The sequence below is a fragment of the Camarhynchus parvulus genome, chromosome 2 (genome assembly GCF_901933205.1).
Source record: "Camarhynchus parvulus chromosome 2, STF_HiC, whole genome shotgun sequence".
Lineage (NCBI taxonomy): Eukaryota > Metazoa > Chordata > Aves > Passeriformes > Thraupidae > Camarhynchus > Camarhynchus parvulus.
The window spans coordinates 43,650,935-43,666,504 of record NC_044572.1 but is presented as its reverse complement, the minus strand read 5'-3'; the positions used below and the strand labels follow the sequence as shown (position 1 = coordinate 43,666,504).

At 37.0% G+C, this 15,570-nt stretch overlaps 1 protein-coding gene across 1 annotated transcript; it reads right to left on the bottom strand.

The window, feature by feature from the left end:
• Positions 1–389: 389 nt before the first annotated feature.
• Positions 390–14,275, bottom strand: LOC115912277 (prostatic acid phosphatase-like). Its single transcript, XM_030963761.1, has 10 exons — positions 14,162–14,275; positions 12,739–12,834; positions 10,151–10,237; positions 9,330–9,482; positions 7,064–7,162; positions 5,877–5,972; positions 3,359–3,491; positions 2,034–2,116; positions 1,053–1,159; positions 390–546 (listed from the first exon to the last, which is right to left on the bottom strand). Exons 1-10 carry the CDS (start codon positions 14,273–14,275, stop codon positions 390–392), a joined length of 1,125 nt encoding a protein of 374 aa, XP_030819621.1.
• Between the last annotated feature and the right edge of the window lie 1,295 nt (positions 14,276–15,570).

Sequence of the window (15,570 nt, the reverse complement as noted above, 5' to 3'; positions counted from 1 at the left end):
GACAAATACTCTGCAGTTAGAGAGGAAAAGGTGACTGTTGTCAGTCAGTGCATTTACATGTACTTCTTCAGTAACTGAAAGTCTTTTTGACTGTACTAAACCAAAACAAAACAAAAAAAAAACCCACATGAAAAACAGAACCCTAAAGTCAGATCAGCTTTGATTTCATTTCACCAGAAAGTTGGTCTGGAATAGGTAAATGTATTGATGGAGGAGAAAGGACAGCCATGGGTACAATTCTCTTTTCCTGGATCTGTGTATTTTTCATTTCAGAGCAGACCCTTATGAAAATGATTGTCACTTCAAATGAGCTGTTGGCTCAAGATGTAATCCTGACTTTATTTTTGGGTACATGTGCCCAAAGCATTTAGCTTACCTCTTTTGATGTCCTACATTCTACATTCTCTTGTCCAATAGGGTACGAGGATGGGAGAGACCAGATGAGTAAATCTCTCCAGGGGACAGCGAAATTTGCAGCCAGGGAGAGTGAGGGGGTGAGGCTCCCTCAAAGAATTGTTCCTGTAGTACATTTCTATGGTGTATTGCCTGTTTCAAAACACAGAGGGGTCAAAATAAAGTTAGCTGTGCAAAACCACACAGCCTTTCCATGCTGCAGTTAGTGTACTTGGGGACAAACTTTTAGCCATCTTATTTGTCTGGTTGCCAATATATTTATGGTTTACTAATATAATTAATACTCTGAAGAGAACTTATTAAACAACAGGGGGTCAACACCAATTTGCATGTAGTTTGCTGTCTTTGCTAAGGAGTTAAATAGATAAAAAGGATGGAGTAAAACCTCTCATAAGTGTAATATATATATGTAGATATAAATATAGATATAGATATAGATATAGACATAGATATAGATATGGTTTTCAGGCTTATTCTGCTACTGACTACTAAAATGAATGCAATTACAATAATTAAAATCACTGTGTAATATTTCCCTGAATGGTGGACCTCACGTACCTGGTTTAATTAGTCTTGGGTATCAGAAAATTCCTTTTTAGAAAAAGTACATATTAGCAGCATAATTTGCAGATACTTGCCCATTTTTTTCCTGGTAAAGTTCAAAAAAATGGCAGGCACTGTGAGGAGGCAATTTCCCATTGAAGACATTGAGTGCCATCTGTAAGGCTGCAATGGTGGCTGCATGCTGGGAACAGAGGAAACCTTTAATTAAAGGTCTGCTGAAAATGATTGCATGAACCTATTATTTAACAATATTTCCCACGCATTATCTGTCCATTCAACATTAATCTCATTAGGGCCTCATTAGTACTTGCCCTCTGTACTCTTGAGCAAATATTGTCCCTTTATGGCCATATAAACTGAAGTCCTGCATGTATATAGTATACATATACATAAATATTTAAGAAGTCTTAGTAACTTGCAGCTTTTATATAATTAATAGGAGCTGTTAAAACTTCTTCTAAAATGAACTAGTGGTTTTTCCTGTTAAGTAAGCAGTATTTGAGATCAGATCAGTAAACTTTTTAGCTGATATATACCCAATAGGTCATTGTATAAATGCAGTTTAGAAAGAGGAGCTGTTTAGTGACAGCAGTCCAAAAATTTCCTCCTCCAATGACAGCATTTGTACATTCTAAACAAAAATATAAGATCACAATTGAGTAACTGCCTTCATAAGCCTGATAAGTAACTGTAACTTAATTTTTTTCTTTTTTCCTCATATGCACTTGAAAAAGATGCAGGAAGAAGGAGATTTTGTTTTAAATTAACTTTGTGATCCAGGTTTAATAAAACATGAGGCATGATTTTTCCAGTTCCCTGCTCAATCAAAACATTATTACAATGAAAAAAACCATGACATTCAGTAGAAAGTGGAATGCTTCAGGTTTCGAAGTAGCATCTGTTCATTAATTTTTTTTTTAAATCTGAGGGCATTTAAAGTTAACCAAATAAAAAAATGCTTGTAGCTGTATTTCATGAAGGAAATAAAATTTCACGGCTTTCACTGCATTTAATAATCGCAGAAAAGAAGCACAAGAGAAACAGAAAGCACTCACCGTGGAATACATAGCCATTTTTTGATGGTGTGAAGGCTTTTTAGCATCTAAGATGTGCTTTAGAATAGTTTTTAAAAGAATACCTGAAAGAAAATGGGGAAGCAGTGACAATGAAAGAGATGCTTGTGTTAACATCTGTATTGACTGCTGCCATTTCAGCAATCTGTCACTAAGTGCACCAGATTTATTCAATTGACTCAACTGGTAATTTGTGCAAAGTGCCTTGATTAATAGTGACAGTATCTTTCAAATGAACAGTGGGCCTGTTTTATTTCTGTGTAAAATGTTTTGGGGATCCCTAATAGCCTCAACAGCTTCAAGCAGTGCATTCACAGTTACTTTGTGCCAACAGAACAGTGCAAGAAGAGCACAGTAATGAATGCTACCCCATTGTCTGTGTAGCTTGAGTGATTTCCTTCTTTCCAGAGAAAAAAGAAAGAGCATATCCTCTTGACTCTGGGGCTTTTAAATTGTGTGGTTGTCTGCATTTTGTTAATGTTAACTGCTGAAAAATTGTAAGACAAACTACCTGATTTAAATCAATGGCTGCTCTAGTATGTTAATATAAGGTTGGCATGTCGACAAATTAAAATCCTTAAAGTAGAACTGTACCAACTAGGAAATTAGACAGAATTAGTCTTTAGCTTCTGGCACATTTTTAATAGCAATTGTTAGTAAAGCAAGGGCAGAGGTTTGAACTTTGTGCCAAGTTTTGCAAGTTGGAGCTTTGAGAAATGCAACAAATTAATTCATGTTATTTGTTCATTTGTCTTCCTAGCTCACTGAACCTGCCTGTACACTGCCCATATAAAACAAAAAGGAGGCTCAAAACATGACAGTGGATGAATGGAGGAGAATGAGTGATAAAAAAAGGTATAAAATACTTTCAAATTTCAGCCATCGTTTTCTGAGCAGAGTAAGGTTTAGAAGCAGTTTAGTAATCTCATTTTAGGACTCTCAGTAGTGGAATATGAAGATGTTAGGCAACATCTTACAAATAATATTTTTTTAAGTAAGTTATACATGGAGGCTTATGCTAAGTTCAGGCTTGAGTGAATTCCACAAGAATCTGTATGTTATATTGAATTTCTTATACAGTGTAATCTAAATGATACCTCAATTACAATGTTAGATAAGGATATTCATGATTCATATGCTCACCATCTCCCTCCCCATTAATCAAAATATTTCAGTGCTGCCCACCAATATCCCCATAATGGTATCTTTCACCATTCTACCATAGAATCAGCAGCAATGTTTGTCATATACCCTTTCTTCTTTCCCATCGTACTTTTGGTTTTAAATGGGGTAAGAATTCAGCTTACCTCCCTGCAAACGTGATTTTTGCATTTGTTTGTGGAACCCAAATTCCGCCTGCAATAACAATTCTGACAGCTTTATCAGCTTGGTCCTGACACCATGAGTAGCCCAAACAGGTAAAGTGTAATTGTTAATATCCTACAGTGAAGAAAGAAAACATGGTGATTTTCTTACTGATTCCTACTGCTAACTGTTATTTATTCTGGCACAAAATACTTCTCAGAACAAATTCTGAATGTTTCGCTCCAGTAACATTTTCTCATTGTAATAAAATGGTGACTGTATTTTGCATTTAGACAGCTGTAGCATTCCTATTTATAGCATCATAGTGCTTGAAAGAAATTTGAAGGGCAGTTTTCAACAGGAAGAGGAATATTTATTAATAATACTAAAATTATGCAGAAAGCAACTGGCATTTTTTATGTTGTCAGGTGAAAATAATCACTATATGACTTTTTCAGTCATGTGCTGGGTTGTATTTTTACTGAAACAAATCCTACATAAACATCAGGATTTTTAGGGCTGGTAGCTCTCAGATGTAAGAGGAATACAGAGATCAATGTATAGCTGTAGTATGGATGTACCAAAGTATGGGGTAGATATATAAGGATGAGATATAAATGAAATTTGTACCTATTATGGTCTATTGGATACTGTCACAGTCCTCAAGTTAAAGTGGAATGGATTAGTCTTTCCTTGGGGATGCAGTCCAAGGTATATTAGTGATCAGAACTGTGAGAAAGGAGGACATGCATAACACTCCTGGTTTGCAGTACCCTGAATTCCTACTTAAACAAGGTTGGTAATTTTCCTTTAGAGCAATGTAACCTTTGGACTGAGCTCACCTAAAGGACTGTTCTTGTAGCAAGCGAGCTCAAAGGAAAATGTCAACTACTTTAAGGGTTTGTTTAAACAAGAAAACAATAGAATGTGCTAGGTTAAACCAGTTCAGATCTCAATGTTATCCATTTCTCTTTTAATAAGTGTGATTTATGTGTTGAGGGAAGAATTGGATGGTTGCATGCTATTTAAGACTGTCTGTAGGCAAGCAAACACCTCACTCTCCAAGTTACCTAAAAGTCAGATAACACTTAGCTGAAAATAACAAATACAGAGAGATGTGTGCTACTGTAGTTTCATGGATTGTATTTAAAAACTGTGTAAGCACTCTCTCTCTGTATGCTTGAAAAATGAGAGAGGTTTTTATGTCAGATGCCTTTAATTGATACCCTCAGAGTCCTCAGTCAGTAGTATCAAAGACCACGGCTCATCAAATATAACACTAGAATGAGAAGCACATTTTTATTTTTTTTTTTTATTCCAGTGTTTAGCTAGATTCTTGATGGGAGCTGTGGGTTTTCCAAATTTGTCTGGTGACCCAGATTCTCGGTATGATTTAACTATTGAAATAGAAAGTTGTGGTCCTGCATTTGGAAAACACGAAAGGGTGACCTCACTGAAATTACAGTGAGATGTCCCAACATGTTAACATTTCATTTAACTGAAGGCCCTGGCTAACATTCTATTCAAGTCTGATTTGATCAAAGTTGGACTTTCACAAAAATTGCAGGAATGAAGGTAAACTCATTAGTATCACACCCTGTAAAATATTACATATTGCTTCTGAAATCCATCTTAAAACTCCCTCACTAATATCCCAGTACTGATGACAAATTTATCATTTATGTTTGTTTATGAATAGTTATGCATGAAAGTGTAGCAAAAGCTGCCTTCAAAAATAACTTTTTAACACAACACTCTGCAATTTTATGTCAGCTGAGGTAAGTCTAGACTTTGAAGTGGGATTTCTTGCTAAATTAAAAGCAGTTAGGATGTTTTCAAACCATGACATTTCCAGACTGTGGAACCCAGATACCCATGCCAGTTTGACACCACGATAACCCTTTTGTTATAAAATCCACACTCTTTTGTGATACCTATACTTAGGACAAGCTCCCAAACTTGCACAAATAGCAATTTGTATCATTCCAATGCTGCTTAATTCCTGAAAATACTTTGTCCACTACTGGCCATGTACAAATAATGGCTTCTGTTGCTTTTACAATTTGCATAAAATCTTTGTGGAAGGATGCTTATGTTTCTTTTCCAGCAACATATTTTTATCCCTGTGTATCTCCAAGTGGGGTCTGGGGAGTTACAAGACAATTTTATCCAAAGGTATGCTTTTGCCTAATTCTCCATATGCAGTCAGTGGCTGGATCTTGAATATGAAAGTCCACTAGTTTGTGTTCCTTACAGTGGTGGATGACCCACAGCAGCCTCACACACAGAGTCTTTACAGGATTTTCAGTTGTAAGTTAAGTGAGAGTTTCTGGGAAAGAAGCTGCAAGTAGTCTGTGTTTAAAAAAATTTTTGAAGAGCAGATCTATGATCTCTTTATGACTTACAATAAAAAAATAAACCAAATAAAAATACCAGGTTGAAGGAAGTGTAGGAATTTCTATTGGACTCAAAGATCTTAAGGGTCTTTTCCAACCTAAATGAATCTATGATTCTATTTACCTCATATTGTAAAGTGTCAGAGAGCTTCCAAATCCTTTCACTAGTCAACTTCTTCACTGGATATCCTGTGTGAGTGGCTAAAAACTTCAGAAATTGCTGGAATACAAAAAAAATCCAAACTGGTTGTGCTGAAGGCATTTTTACATGATTTCTACACTGTCATAGTAGTACATAGGAATTTTTAGAAAGAAGACAGTCTTTGCACTTTGCACTTAAGCAATGAACCATTGCCTAGATGTAAGAGAATTTGGCCTATTCATTTAGACAAGGTTGGTGATTTTAGTTCAGATTTGAAGTATAGTGATTATTTTTCGTTGGTGGAAATGTTTAGAAGGAAGTAGAGAGAGCACAGATATATGAAGAAGTCTCCAGAAATCCAAGAAGTGCTTAAAGAAAATGTGATAAACAGAATTATTCTCCTTCAGGAGAAGGAGAGGTATGATGTAAATTTGCTGATTTAAAATGGGAATTGTGATTTACTTGCATATAATACCCAGATGCAGAGCCACAAATGGATGATTGAGGTCAGTGGTGAGAGGTAATAGAAAAACAGGTGAGGTTCATAGTGTCCTTGTATGAAGGACATGTGAAGTAGAAGGTTGCAGCAGAATAAACATGTGGTTATATAGTCATGCAAAGGTTTTGATGATGGAGAAATAAAGGAAAGGATACCATATGAAGACAGGCAAAAAACATAAGAGAACGCCTAAATTAAGATTTTGGGTGGGAAATATGACTAAGTACTTGAGAAAAGCACTGAGTCTGTTACAGAAATTCTGAGGAATTGAGCTGAGAAAATAAATCTGAACTCACAGACTTATACAGGCAGAGATGTCAGAGGAGTTGCTTTACATGGGAGTAAACAGAGAAAGGTATTGGAATAATTTGAGAGGCATTGACACTGATTTTGTCTGAGTTTTTGTTTTGTCTAGTCCCCTAGAAACTAAGTTTTTGCAAGTAGGTCAATAATTTATCGTTCTGTGACTTGCCATTTTCAATTGTCAGGAATAGCCCAGTCCAGCTGGATCTGTAATGTTGTAATTGTTTTTTGGGTATGTTGTCTACACCCACTCTGAAGATTAGAGATCTGAAAGGAGCATATTAACTGCTGTTTTAAACCTATGCATTAGATAATGTTGAAGAAGTGGTACACTTCAACTGGATTTCCAGAACTGAGAATACTTCACCTTGTAGTGCTTGAATTGCCTTTGAAAATCCCTTGTTGCAACGGTTTCTCTCAGAAGCTCCTTGTATTTTGGGCAGCGTGAGAAAGGTAGGTATAGCAACTGGAAAGAAAATTGCAAAATCCTAGTTAGGCAAGGTGCATCTTGTTCTGCAATTCAATATACCGTTGCAGGATTGCTGTTCTGATTCGCTGCACTAGTTAAGACCAGCTGAAAAATAATTTGGGAACATAGTTTCAAGGATATTCATCTTCAGGACTCTAGGAGTCATATTGATGACTACAAACAAAATAATCTTTAAATGTTCAGAGGAGTAATAGCTGCAGTAGTTCAAAGTTAAAGGATTCATTTACACAAGATGAAATTCATCCTTTGACAGAAGACTAAGACAAGCCCTCATGAACTCCTTTGTTCTTAGCTTCTCCAGGGATGATTCCATTCATTGTGTTCAGTCTTTCTTTAAACACACCATCACATTTTTAGAACAAATTACAAAGCAGCCGCTGGACTGCAATAGGAGTCTTTGTGCATACTCAGCTGTATTGAGTTTATTTAACACAGCTTCATTTAGTTCAGCTAAATTGTAGCAACTTGTGAACTTTCTGTAACTCGGTTTTGTCTTTCATTAATCTAAGCTATATGAAGGTTACATATGGCTGGAATAACTTAAAAACTTGTTATTTCATTTATATGTATTTATATATGTTAGCTAAATTGACTTCATTTTCTGTGTTAAATTTTAAACAAAAATTAAAATTTGACACTGATATTATTAGTCCTTTTCCCTAATGTGTTTTTTTTTGTTTTTTTTTCCCCAGTAATGTAGCTCCATCTATATAGTCCCAATATTAAAAGAATTATGAAAAGAACTTGAGAGATTTGAAGGAATAATTAGCTTGGAATACTTCACAGCAGTTCCTCAATCTTTTTAAGAATACAATCTATGCATTCCACAAGATATGAAGGTATTTGTGAATTATAGCCATAGGTTCATGAACAGGCATGATTTCACCACTAAATGATGGGCACTTGTTTTGTATTGTAGTATACATGTGGTCTCAGGTTTAGCCTGTATATGTAGTAAGGATAAATAAAGTTAAAACACAAATAGTTGAAAAAAGTATGAAAATTGTAGATGTGCTCATGATTTTATGATTTGTTTTAATAAACTTACTTGCTCCCCTAGATGTGAATGAGGTGCAGTACCTGCTTGCTGAGTTTGCTATCTGTGTTATACTGGCCAGGTATTCTTGTCTCTCTGCTGGGATATCCCCACCTGTGACAGTGTCAGAAGCAGCCCCTGACTCTGTGCCTGGCTGTGTGTGTGAAGAGGAAGACATGTCTCCATACCTTCCATCTCCATGCTCTCATCACCCTGAGGTGAGAACCATTGCTCCATGATGTCTCTGACGTGATTCCCTTATCATCACAGACTGTGTTAATTAGACTTGTAAAGCCCACACAATTTATCTTGCATCACAAGTGCAAACCTGCTCTCACAAACTGGGACTCATGCTGCACACTCCTGATCTTAACTTTTTATCATAGATTTTCCACACACAGGCGGTTCCAGCTCCAGCCAGCTGCATAGTTTTGCCCTCTAGGACAAGTACATGCAGGCGACAGAGCTGCTATCCACAGGATTCCTTACAACTCCAAAGTCAGGAGCTGAGCAAGGGAGATGAATAAATACATTGTCCTATTAACTCATGCTTAAAGCTCTGAGCCCTCCTTCCTTTCCCCTTTTACTTTTCTCACCAATCCTTGGAGTAGTACATGCATTGACCTGCCAAGTGCATGAAAAACAAACCTGTAACTCAATTCTCACCATAATGTAAGTCCCAGAACGATTCTTTTGTCTTTTCCATTGGCTGTGGACTAAGCAATACTGAAGCGCTAGTGAGATTAAGTATGTTTTCTCTTGTCACACAAAGAAAGTCATGTTTGCATTAAATTTAGAATTAATCTACTTTTACAGTGATTTACTCACCTTATAAATGAACTCTTTTTCTCTATACCAGTACACCCATTTTTCTTTCTCTTTTGTTAAGATCATGTCTCTGATATGCAAGTCTATTCCTGTGGAAATACTTGCCAACACTTCTACTAAGCTTATTAAGCCTTTCTGCAAAATGCTTACTACATATACAGGCTAAACAATGTTCTTTTCATTGCCTTTACCATGCACTTTTTGCTGCACCTTCTATGTCATGTCCTATGTACTTTACTAATGATCAAGGGAAAGCAGATGCCCCTAGTTTATACTCACATTATCCTGTGACAGTGGCATTGTGTGAACTGGAATTGGCTGCCAAAGGATTCTGGGGTTCCAAATCTGATCCTGTGTTGGTGGGTACAGTCCAGCAAGACTTGCCTGAGCACTCATCAGTGTGTGATCACAGTCAGTGCTTTGAACATAAATCTGAAGGAAGAAAAAAAAAAAAAGAAAAAACATTTTGGATGGTAATTTCTTTTATTAGGTTTACTTTATTGTCTTCTGTCTAGGAAAAAAGGGACTGGTACTGGGGAAGTTGTCATTAAAATGGAGCAGCATGAAGAAGGACTATGAGAAAGAAGGAGAAGGGAGAAAGACTGCAGCTGGAATAAAATTTCACTGTACAACTGAGCTGCAGTTGTGAGATGCAGCTGAGATGCAGGGTAACATCTTAGAAATCCTGGTAGACAGCATGAGATTAACTCTATTTGACCCTCTAGGATTTGGGACATCGTATGTGCACTGAAAAACTGGAACCTAAATGAAAACTGGAACCTAAATGAAAACGAAAAATGGAACCTAAATGAGTTGTATCTGCATTCCATGTGAAAGTGTAGCATTGGAGGTATTTGACATAGATGCTGTCCCATACAGCAGGGAGGGAGCTGAACCTGATGTGCCGCTTAAAAAGCCTTTCATGTGGTTTTCAGTTAGCCATCAGGATAAAAGCTGAAGTTTCAGGGGTACTTTGGAATGACATTGACTTCAATTGGTATTAAATTTTCTCCAACTCCACCAGGTTTAGAGTGTTATGCATCCAGGAAGTCCCATTAAGAACCATGAATAACATCTTCCTACCCAGATCCAGTACTTGCCTCACACTGCTTGTATACAACGCTCAGGAAATGAGAGTATCTCCTCCGCATGTACTGGCCAAGCTCATACTGTTGTTGTATGCCAAGCTGTAGAAGTAACACAAGAGCATAAGAGGCTAAAGAAATGTGCTATGCATCCATTCATACAACCAAAAAAGAATGCAATAATATTTAATATTACTTTAATAAAGACCCTTTTACTTTTTCAAATTGAATTAGGAAAGAAGACATGAGAAAAAAGTAATGAAGTTGCTGCCTGTATGGTGTTGGATAATGTTAGCTATGACTCCTGGTAGATCCAGTTTTGTATTTTGCTCTGTGGAAAGCTATGTGTATGTTTATCTGAGCTAGTGAGACTTAAAGCAGGCATAGAGATGTTCCAACACCATCTGTCTACTTTCTACTCTATTGCTGTCTCAGAGCTGATTAACTGGGAGTGCAGACAGAGCAGCCACCTGTCCATGGAGACACATCCAGGATATGAATCCCACAGAGTATCACCAGAGATTCCTTATGGGGGCTAGAGTTTTAGCCTGGGCAAGATCGAGTTTTTCAGAATAGAAGTTTTAAAGTAAAAGTCCTCCAAGCCTTTGGGCCTTTTTCTGCAATAGTTAATTATTATCAACAGTCTGAAACATTTGATTTTTGATTCTTGCCTGATTATGTTCCCAACTTTCAGTCACTGAATCTTGTTACACTTTTGAATAACATTCACCATCACAGATCTATTCAGTTAAACAATAATCCATAAAATGGAATCAAGTCACTTCATCTCTGTGTTAAATGAAACTGATGCCAATTCTCCACCCTCAAAGCAAAATTTTTCCTGCCCCAACATTTTAGTGGCTCTTAGCTGAGCATCTTTCAACTTACCTACATAATTTTGTGAACATATGACACATGAATCATCGAATCATGATATCAGTTAGGTTGAAAATGACCTCTGAGATCACTGAGTCCAACCTATTACCTAATGGTACCAGGTCAACTAGACCATGGAATTCGGTACCATCCACTCTTTCCTTAAAGACCCCTGGGGTGTTGACTCCACCACAATCACACACAGTGTCCCTGTAATAGTCTATATTGCCATATTTTTACTAGTACCTGGCCTAAATTTAAATATTTTCCACTTAGCTCATGTAATCATTACACTGGGATCTCAAGTACAGTGATTACTCGTTGCTTCCTAAAGCAATTTTCTAAGTTGTGGGATCACAGGATAATTCAGGCTGAACGGGGCATCAGGAAGTCTCTAGTCCAACCTCCTGCTCAAAGCCAAGTCAGCTGGGAGTTACTCAGGACCTGCTGTGTGTGCATATGATCACCTCTTTCTCTTGCTGGAATTGTGCATCCAGTTTCCTAAGCTGTATGTGTCGTTTAGGTTTCTGCCCCAACTTGTCTAATATGCATGTTGATGTTATTAAGTCCTGACTTCTGGGTCTTGAAGTCTTCTATGCCTTGGAGCAAGCTGGCATGGATTGCTGAACTTGCATAGCGTTTATATGGAATGATTGTGTCACAGCTGAGTTGGGAAGCTGCGCTGTTACTCCTGTTTCTTCAAAGGAGTTGACATGAGCAGAAACAGCACTGATTTTGCTTTGGAAACCAGTTTTGCCTCCTAAGAACAGTGGGGAAGAGGAACTCCTCAGGCAGTTTGCTCTATTCTGATTTTGGTGGAGACCTGGCAAGTTCTTTTAGGAGAGAGACCCACAGGACATAAGGTGTGTGTTCCTAACACAGAGACACACCTCAGGTCTGCCTCCATATGCACTGTAGCCATTTGTCTGGGGCAACCAGACTTCTGGCACTTCTAAACTACTTCAGGGAGACTGCCTGGTTCTGAGTGCTGGGCAGATAACTGGCAGCTTTTTCCATCCAAATAACATATCTTGGGAAAAAAGGAATGAAGCACAAGCACACAGACATAGTGGGTCCTGCCTGTGGGAGGGGAAAAAATACCCAGTGTCCAAATATTGCCTTGCAGTCTGATAGCACAGTTCACCTGTGGCTCCATTTGTAAGAGGTGGCAGCTAATAGAAGTTACAGGCACAGCATCTGTCAGATACAGTATCTGTGCTGCTTCTGGTTACTACCAACAGCTGATTCCACAAATGCCTGCACTAAAATAGTTGAGTTTTAAATCGACTTTCTTGGGCATAGCATAAGAAAAGTTTCTGCTTGTACTGAACTTTAACAGTTTATGAGTAAGAAAGCACTCCTGTTCAGCAGAGATTGAGGGAGGGTTGTGTCTGTAAGCACTTCCATCACCTTCTGTTACTGATGGTTAAATCTTCCTTTATGGTCTCAGGTGAACTGGGATAGTCACTAGTGCCTGGCTCCTCCCAGAAGATCCTGGTCTGCAATCAAGAAGCTCAACATATGCTGACACTGGACCAGGATAGGCTGACTCAGTTTCATTCAAAATTATTGAGTGATGTTGCTGTAGTTTACTCATAAGTTCCTTGGCTGTCCTTAAGTAGCAACTTAATAAGGGTTTTCTCGAAGTGAAAGCAAAGTTCCAACTCCCAAATATCAATACAACATCTTTCAATATTCCAGTTCTTTGCCCTGGTAAACAAACTCACCTTGGTAAGTTGGCCATATCCCTGTTGTCTTGCAATTTCTTTGTGCTTATCAGTTGGGAAAAACTCCTGTGGGGTATGATCACCATGGCGAAACACCTGATAAAAGAAATGAAGTTCCTTTTTTGTTACTGGTATTTTTGTGGTGATTATTACTAATTAGTGTAGTCACAAGCAATATGCTATGACAGTGAGTACTGTATCTGACAGATGCTAAGTATATTAATGGTGCTTGCCTTAAATTTAGATAGCTACATTTCCTGTTTAATTTATTTAGACAAACATAACTGGTTCTTTTCTGGCATTTGAGAATAAATTAGCTCAAATAAATTTTTGCAAGTTATAAAAACTACAGGATATCCTATTATATTTTAAAGAGGTTTTATGTATTTTAGAAGGTATAGACCATAATATTAAATAAACAGAAAACAAACAGAAGCGTGTTAGTAATTTTTCAGAGATATTTGAACATTAGTATTTTGGTATGACTAAATTGGGATTCAAAAGGAAAAAACAAAACTATTACTAAAAGTGACAGTTCTGTGGCTGACTCCTGTGAAATTCTCTTACTTGGCAGAAATTAGCCTTAAAAAGTCATATGTTGGCTTTTTCATCACAAGGGGTGATAGAAGTGTTATCTAATATGTAAATACAGGCTAAACTGCTGCTCTGAAAACATTGAACCTGTTTTGAAATTTCACTTCAGATAAAAGATGTATTTATAAGGTACATTGGATTTTTTCATTCATATGATGAATTCTCTGCTTCCTATTCTTTGCAGAATAATTCGCCATATGATTCTAAAATTTTGAGATTTAAAAAAAAAATTCTTAATCCAAGCAGGGAGAAATTAAATCAAAAACTGCAAGAAAAAAGCTAATATTAATGATTTGTGTGTGTGTGATGTTCAGAATAAGATTCAGGTTTCCTGCAGACAAATGGTAAATCATAACCATTGCAAATAGCATTAGCTTCAAAGCATTGGTTTCTGTGTTGCTTGTTGAATGTCATTGAAACCTTGAGTTTCACATACTGAAATTTACTTTCTATGTTAGTCCATTGAAACCACTGGAAAAGTGGAAACTCTTCCACGGTAAAGAGGGCTTTTGCGCAGTTGGTATTTAGTTGGTATTTATGAAATCCTCTTTTACATTTAAAACAGAATCCTGTGTTATTTTTCACTTAGTTCTATAAAAGAAGCATTCTATATCCATCTAGAAAGTAAGTTCATGTAGGAGTGCACAAATTAGACAAAATTATAAAATATTATTCAAAATTAAGATTTTTTTTGGACAATACAATAATGAATTTTGAATATGGAGGAAGCATTTAAATATTTGAAAAGTTTTCCCCTCCTCTCTACCCTAGAGTACAAGAAGAGTAGTAAGTGACAGGTTTTGAAGAAATTTCATTTGCCCATACTTACTAGGGACACAAACTTCAGTTTTCTTTTAGCTGTTGTTTGGTGAAGAAAGATGCAGAAAAGACAGAACAGGAAACACAGACTCCAAATTCCACAGACCAGCTGCCTTGCTCTCATCCTGAGGGGAGCTTTCAGCTATTTTGCACACCAAGGTCGCTGGCTGGATGTGGTGATACAGTAGATACATGGCTAAGAGGGGTGGAGTCAGTCATGCTTAGTGAAATCTGAGAATGGGCTGTGAAGTTGCCTCTCTGTCCTCTTCTAGGGTTAGTGCTTTTCAGGGAACTCATGAAATGAAAAGTGTATTTCTCTTTTGTACTCAATTTCTGTGTCCCATGTATTGCATGGAGTGAAATCTCTGAGCTCTCTAATTCCTGCCCCTGGCAAGGCAGGTGAATGTAAAGAGCTGGAGGTTGCCTTCTGTTATTTAGCTAGGATTTAGTATGGGTCAGTCAGCCTTCCCAAATATGAAAATGCTGTGGGTATCTTACAGTATGCAAAAGGGCTATTAAACCATCTGCATTCCTAATATTCCCAATCTTCTTTGAACACTTAGTACTAGAAGGGGCAGTGCTAACAAATGTCCTTTTATAAAGTCTCTCTGGATTTTCCTGGGATTTGGCTGTGATTTGTAGGAGGAATAAGCAATAGAAGGTTTTGTTGCAAAGGAACAGGAATGAGCCTAAATTCATTGCAAAAAAATAAAAATATATTAATGAACTTTCAGTCTCTTTAGTAGATTGTCTCTAGTGGCTAAGCATGTGACACTCTAGTTTTCTAGAGCTATCCCCTAGAATTTCATACAGTTAGTTAAATTTAAAATTTTCAAGTTTCTCTTGCTGCAAACACTCTTATTGTTATAGTGTGCATATATCAAGAGTTGTTTCTGTTATTTACCCAGTATATTTTAAAAAAGAAAAAAAATCTGGCTCAGAGACACCGTTGCTAGAGACGGGCTTGATCTTGCAAGTTACTGATTTATGTTCAGTCCATTAATGTATTAATGAAAGTCCTGTTAATATGTTAAAATTGAGGCTGATTTCTTAGTCATCAAAAGCTCTCTGTAAGAATTTAAAAGAAATTATTGAAAACAAATTATCATGTTGCTACCCAAAAAGGTTATATAATCCCAAACTAGTTTAAGGCACAAACCAAAACTTTTCTTGTGATTATTAGATACAGACTTCTCTATGGGGATCAGTTCTCCTTTCTGATGAAACAATGTTGTATCTTTCACATCTGTCAGAGCTAAAGAGATTCCTCTGTGAAACATCCAGGTGTCACACTTTCATTTCTGCTTTTATCTCTGACCATTTAAACAGATTTATTAATAGAAAAGTGTGGTGGGTAGTTACATTTATTGAGAAAGAAAATGCCCTTTTTTTTCTTAATTTGGAGGCACCTGGGGGGAT